This window comes from Lolium rigidum, chromosome 5 (genome assembly GCF_022539505.1).
Source record: "Lolium rigidum isolate FL_2022 chromosome 5, APGP_CSIRO_Lrig_0.1, whole genome shotgun sequence".
NCBI lineage: Eukaryota > Viridiplantae > Streptophyta > Magnoliopsida > Poales > Poaceae > Lolium > Lolium rigidum.
Window position 1 is genome coordinate 262,821,089 of NC_061512.1, and position 6,622 is coordinate 262,827,710.

At 44.6% G+C, this 6,622-nt stretch overlaps 1 protein-coding gene across 1 annotated transcript; it reads right to left on the reverse strand.

Annotated features, from left to right (window-relative positions):
• Positions 1–518: 518 nt before the first annotated feature.
• Positions 519–4,963, reverse strand: LOC124657564 (polyubiquitin-like). Its single transcript, XM_047196094.1, has 7 exons — positions 4,709–4,963; positions 4,266–4,338; positions 3,965–4,029; positions 3,668–3,835; positions 3,123–3,179; positions 1,366–2,149; positions 519–1,208 (listed from the first exon to the last, which is right to left on the reverse strand). Exons 1-7 carry the CDS (start codon positions 4,961–4,963, stop codon positions 1,177–1,179), a joined length of 1,434 nt encoding a protein of 477 aa, XP_047052050.1. The 3' UTR covers positions 519–1,176.
• Between the last annotated feature and the right edge of the window lie 1,659 nt (positions 4,964–6,622).

Below are 6,622 nucleotides of genomic sequence, written 5' to 3' on the forward strand. Positions count from 1 at the left end.
AAGAGAGATGAAAAGTGTCTAAGTGTTAGTTTATTATTGAGCTTCTGTGGGTATTCAGCGAATATACCATCGCGAACCAATTTCTTGTTAGTCTGCCTAATCGTTTTCTATCTTTAATTGAAATCTGAATCAAAATGCCTCAACTTGATAAATTCATTTATTTCTCACAATTCTTCTGGTTATGCCATCTCCTCTAATAGCCACTATTGGTTGCCTGAACAGAGCACGTGATACGGGATCAGGTGCGCCCCAATTTTTAAAGGATGATTCTCGTGAAGGTGATCTCAATCACCATTCTATGAGATTTCTGGATGCTTTTGATAAACTTTTGCTATATCAGACTGACCTGATAAAACTAATCAACTAATTTAGATTTATTGAGAGTTCAATTGAAACTTAGCTTGGGGAAAGATCCCTTGACCTTCGCGTAGGCGCCATACAAAAGGGTTAGTGAAGTGAAATAGTTTGGCCGGGAGGTTAATTTCTTTCACAAAAGGGTTATTTTTGTGCAAATCGCCGTAGTAGAAGGCATTTAGCATATACCCTAGAGCTTAAAATATATTACAGTATGTAGGAACAAATGCTAATTTGGCTTTCAAGTGTACATAATATTTTAGTATCCATTTGTCATTTGATACTTGATTCCTAGCCTTTGTTCCGTTTCCCTAGTTTGAAACAGAATGCCATGCGAAGAAGAAACCAGGAAGCTTAGCATGACACGCTCAACAGCCTGTGTTGAAGCAACTCAGCAAACCGAGAGCAATTTCCATCCATCTATATCTCTACAGGATATCTCTGCAGATGAAATTGACAAGTAGACAGCAGCAGCAGCAACAACAACTGAATGTTGGCTTCAGTTCACAACCTTGTCAGAATAGGATCCATTGTAGAGAATGAAAGGTCAGCATCAGCATACATTCAACTCCAGAAAAATGTTGACATCTTAGGCTTCACATTTGTTAAGATATCAAGTACCACTAGGTGCATTCCCACCAAACACAGGTCTGTTCATAAATCTTACATGACTTTCCCTCCTGGGTTAATTGGGACATTTGCAAGTGTCGAGGCACTCCTGGTGGGCGCCGTACCATGGACCGTCCCAACATTCACCATCACAGCACCACTTGTGAAAATCTGGCGGAAACAGGGCGAAGCGGCAGCTATAGCTTACATCGGCTATGCTGGTCCTCGTGTTGCGATGTTCCGGCCTACATAGAAGATGAAGTAAAAATGTATTCAACCTCTACTGAGTCTGAGCTCTAACTAATACTACAGGCAGGACAAAATGAGTCTGAGCTCTAACTAATACTACAGATTAGATTTCCATCACGCTGGAAAGAATGCTGCATGCAGCAGGACACTTACGACCAGGAAGGCGGAGCTGCAGAAGGAGGATGCATGGCCACGAGGTTGGCTCTATACGGTAGAACTGCAAGGTGCCGCCGTTCTGCAGCAGCTTTCCACGCAAGAAGAGGCACTGCTGCTCCGGGGGAACACGCAACTCAGCATGTATCTTCGCCTTGAGACTGCCGATGGTCTCCCACCGCATAGCAAAATGTTCGATGACGGTCCTGCCAGTTGGTGCCCTGACTGAGATGTGTATCTTATCAACCCACGCATTATACACGACATTAAGTGTAGAATCATTTTGTATGCCATAGTCAGTCAAGGTGCGGCGCTCCTCCAGATTCTTCCCACCAAACTCAAGGTGCTGATCAGCTGGGACAATGCCAGTTTCATCGAATATCTTTGCCTTCACACTGTATATGGTATCTGCTCTCTCAACATCAAGAGTCTCCTCGAATATCTTTGCCTTCACACTGCATATGGTATCTGCTCTCTCAACATCAAGAGTCTCCTCGAATAACTTTGCCTTCACGGTATCTGCTCTCTCAACATCAAGCGCGCTGACAACTATATGCATCCCTTGGAGGACAAGGTGAAGGGTGAGGGTGGATTCCCTCTGAATGTAGTAGGACTCAAGGGTGCGGCTGTCCACCAACAGCCTATCACCAAACATGAGTCTCTGTAGGACTGGAGGGACGCACTCCTTGTCTTGAATCTTAGCCTTGACATCACAGATCGTGTCTAACCCGTTGACCTCGAGAGTGATGGTCTTGCGATTAAGGATCGTGACAAAGATCTGCATCTGTTGAAAAGGAAAAGAACTTTAGCAATTCCAACAGATAGAAGAACCAACAAAAATCTAAACGTTAACAGCAACAAATCAAGACAGGCATTGCAAGGCCGATACAACTTGTTAAGATCAAAACGACTAGAAAGTGAGTCATAGTTCATAAATATAAACATCAGTTCTATATTTGGGCTATGTCATCAGTCTTTGAAAGATGCAAAACATTTTTTTAGAAAATCAATTATCTTGCATAAAGTTGATAGATATTGTGATTAAAGTACACTACTCAAGAATCCTACAGATTAGTTAATTTCCTTCTTTTAGATATGAATCAGAGATGAACAAGTTTGATATTCCCCATTTAACAAGTCTTACCAGCTGACAAATCTTACGAGATCAGCCCTGAATATGATGCATTGCCCCTCCAAATTATTCCATATTTCCATGAATTAGAAAAAAAAACTAAAATGCCACCTAACAAATGCACTCAAAATCACCCGCGTAGGATGGACTCTACTAGAGATTGACACCGCAACTGTATTATGAGTAGTATCATCCCTTAAATTCATCTTGAGCAAGCAAAGTGTCGACAACTAGATGAGTCATAGCCCAGAAAAACGTATGAGGCAATTCTATCACTTAAGTGCTGAACAGGTCCTATTGAGATGGATTTTCAGGTGTGATAATCATAGAAGGCTGATCACGACCATAATTGCCGTGTAAGTTAACTTCATTAGTGAGTCTGTCAGACTCTGTCAGCAATGTTGGATCCACTTGGTTGACAAACAGAGAAAGAAAAGAATATCTTGTACGGAATATGAACACTTAGATTTCTAGAAAAGATGGCACTGCAAAATTGTTAAGCAGCAAACTAAGCAACAAAATCGACGAGATCTTGAAGAGATTACAAATATTCATTCTGGATCTTGGATGCATGTAATAAAGATTGAGCAAGGAATGAGAAAAGTCGAGCAAAAGGAAGACTCACCGTGCACTGTTCATGATGCATATCATCAGCTGTCTTTCGGCGCTTTTGACTAGCCTCCTATCATAAAAACAGTCTAGTCTATTAGCACTCCCCAGAAGTTGATTGTCCTATATAGATATTAGATAAATGGAAAGCAAACCTAATTCCTAACTACTTTTTATTTCCAGTAACACACCACCCTCATATGTGCAGCCTATCTAGAATCGGGATGGTTATACCTTGTTAGCAAAAAAAAGTAGACAGGCGTACAGGGAAATAGGATTCTTGGCCTACAAAGGAAAACTAGACTATTTGCCTATGCGAAAAAAACCCATGATCACACATCATGAGGTGATCAATCAAATAAGAGATTAGTAAATTTGGTTAAACATTGCATTTAATTATTGTTACATTTGATCAAGGAGATTTACTTATAAACATGACATCGTCCATTGACTAATGACTACATATGTATGTATGGAAAGACGGGTTCACCAAACATACACTACAGAAATGAAACCAGGGTTTAGTATGAGCTGGCCATGTACTTGGGAATGAATACTTACATTTTTGAGTTTTTGGATTTCATCGTCTTTCTCCTTAACCAAGGAATCCTTGTGTAAGCAGACAGCCTCGTAAGCTTGCTTCAGTTTTCTTAGTTCTGCTCTTAAATCCCCTGCAACACCCTCATGATTCTCATTGTTTTGCCTTAGCTCTACACAAGTTCTAGCTTCCTTTGGTTTTACGCAGCACGATTAACAAAAGAATGCAAAACCATCAAAGATGAGGAAAATCAATGACATGTACAAAGTGGAGAGAAGGTCTGAAGCTTTTGATCTATGGAACTGATGGTCTGGTAATACCTTGAGTTGCGAGTTATCGGCGTCTTCACACGTTATGCGGTCCTTCAAGTCGATCTCTTTGAGTTCTACAGTGAACACACAAACAATAACATCAGCAGCAGCATAACATCATAGAGATTAGTATGTCTTTGGTTCAAAAGTAAAATAGTCTGATCCTCAATAAATTGCCTTCTCGAAAAAAAACCTCAATAAATTCGTTACTTAGGAAGGCATGATAAACCTAGAGTGGTGAAAAAATTTCCACCTAAAGAAGGCAAATTATCTCAAAATTAAATCATTATTGTGGGTGAGAAAATCCTACTAGGTATCATGGGATTCGCCAAGAGCGGCAGCTCGATGTACTCCCTCTTCCAGCGCATCCTGCTGGCCTCCGCCTGCCGCGCAAACAGAAGAACCAGCATTAGCATCAGGCATTCAGGCGCGACCAAGCCCAAAAAAATGTTGGATTTAGCTTTTGGTTTAGGTTGGATCAGTTTTCGCGACAGCTGGTTGTAAAAGTGGTGGCCAATGCTTTGTGATCAGTGCTGCGCCCCGCGGGGGCGTTTCTAGACTCTAAAATCCTGGTAGAAAGTCGGTTTGAAATGTTTTTATTTTTAGTTTTTGGTACCTGTCCTGATACTTAGTTTCAATTGGAAATCATTAAAAAAAAGGTTCAATTGGAAATGAAATGGAACCGGGGAGCTGTTCTCCTGTGAATCTAAAAAAATGAAAACCCTAGAAGGAACTCACAGATCAGGGGAACACCTGGAGGAGGCGGGCGTGGAGGCTCTTCTCGCGGGCTTCCGACAGCTCGACGATTCCCTCCAACCGCGCGCGGTCGCCGGCGAGCGCCTCGACACGCGGCAGCAGTGCCTCGATCCGGTCGTAAATGCGGCACCACTCGCCAGCCCCGCAGTCCTCAGAGGACCCAGCCGGGGAGGTCACCGCCGAGCTGCCGCCGCCGGCCATGGGGACGGCCGCGCGGCTATTCTCCTCACTCCCGTGTGCCAGCAGCGACATCGGAAGGGACAATGGGCGAGCTCAGCGTGTGTCGACGAGGGTTAGATGGATGGAAAGCTCGTGGAACGTGGAGTCCGATGGTGCGACGAGCTTGAGGGGATTTGAGTTTCTTCTCCGGGACAAGCTTATCCATCCATGGCCATGGCTGGCTAGTGGCGGCGTGGAGTGTCGTTGTACTGGGGTTGGAAGGGGAGTTGACCAAGGTCATACGAGTATCTACAAAATATCATATTTATTCATAGATTGTTTTAAAATTTTGGTTAAATTTTACTTCGTTTGACTTTTTTTAAAAAACAAGTCTTAATCCTTGGGATGGAGGTAGTACGTCACATTTGCCAAAAATGCTGCTCCAACAATGATGATGTATCCACTGATGTAAAATTTGAGGGTTGTGATGCATATGTTTTGGGGAGGTACATTGAGCTTTCCGTGCGCGTCGTCTTCTCGCAGCCGTGCCGCCTTCCCAAGTCTTCGACCGGTTTCCTTGGCGTGCAGCTGCGACAGTCTGGCCGCTACGCCATGGAGATCACCGACGACGGCGTGAGCTGGTAGCTTGACACATTTGTGTTGCCGGATCTCGCAGCGCGCATACGACTTTGGCGTGTGGTCCTTCGGTCGCCCACAGGCGGAAATGAACTTCCCCGACGTGGAGAACCTCAAGGACGATAAGCTCCCCTTGTCGCCATTGCGGGTGGTCACCCGCGAGCATGAGAAGGAGAATCGCCGCACATTCCTGTAAATTAGGGCGCACAAGAACGACGAGGTAGCAATTTAGAAGATTTGTTGTGAACACCCGGAGCTCGTGCAACTCAAGATGGAGTACTTCGCGTCAAGAGAAGCCGTGAAGAAGAAAAAGAAGAAGGAAGAAAAAGAAGAAGGTTGAGGCTGCCCGCTCCGCCATTATCATCTCGTTGGGCTCCTCCTACGAGTTGGACTCGGATGTTCCTCGGCGTACCGTTGCTGCAGTCTGGACGTTACAACGCGGAGATCATCGTCGACGGCGTAAGTTTGTGGCTCGGCACGTTTGCATCGTCGGAGCTCTTCGTGCACGCGTACGACTTCGATGTGTGGTCGGTCGGCTGCCCGCGGCAGAAATAAACTTCCCCGATGTGGAGAGCCTCAAGGAGATCGAATTCCTCTCGTCGCTGTTGCGGGTGGTCACCCACGAGCAGGAGAAGGAGAATCGCCGCACTTTCCGCGGATTAGGGCGCACTAGGCCGACAAGGCATCAATGGACAAGATTCGCCGTGAACACCCGAAGCTCATCCAGCTCAAGATGGGGTACTTCGCGTAGAGAGAAGCCGCAAAGGAGGTTGCAGCGTCGGAGGCTGAACCCTCCACCATTGTAGTCTCGTCAGGCACCTTCTTTGAGTTGGACTCGGATGTTCATCGATTCATGGGTTGTGCACAAGATAGGGTGTCAAGTGGGATTCCACCTAATTCTCACTTATAAGTTATAATATATTTCATTTTTTTCTAGTGTAAATTTTAACACCAAAATTTAAACTAAAAAGGACAAAAAATACACTAAAGTAAAATCCCGGTGGGATCCACCTTTGACACCTAGCGGAAGATTCAAATCTCATTATTTTGCTATTTTTCTCTCACGGAGAATCAGCTGCCAGGGACACGTGGCGCCAGACGGGGATCGGGCTGACG

What these genes read in the sequence shown, in the direction of transcription:
- LOC124657564 (XM_047196094.1), bottom strand. Translation starts at nt 4,963, where the DNA reads ATGTCGCTGCTGGCACACGGGAGTGAGGAGAATAGCCGCGCGGCCGTC. An exon ending in AAATCCAAAAACTCAAAAAT is followed by an intron (nt 3,180 to 3,667) that starts GTAAGTATTCAT and finishes TTTTTATGATAG; the next exon opens with GAGGCTAGTCAAAAGCGCCG. An exon ending in GCAGCTCCGCCTTCCTGGTC is followed by an intron (nt 1,209 to 1,365) that starts GTAAGTGTCCTG and finishes TCTTCTATGTAG; the next exon opens with GCCGGAACATCGCAACACGA.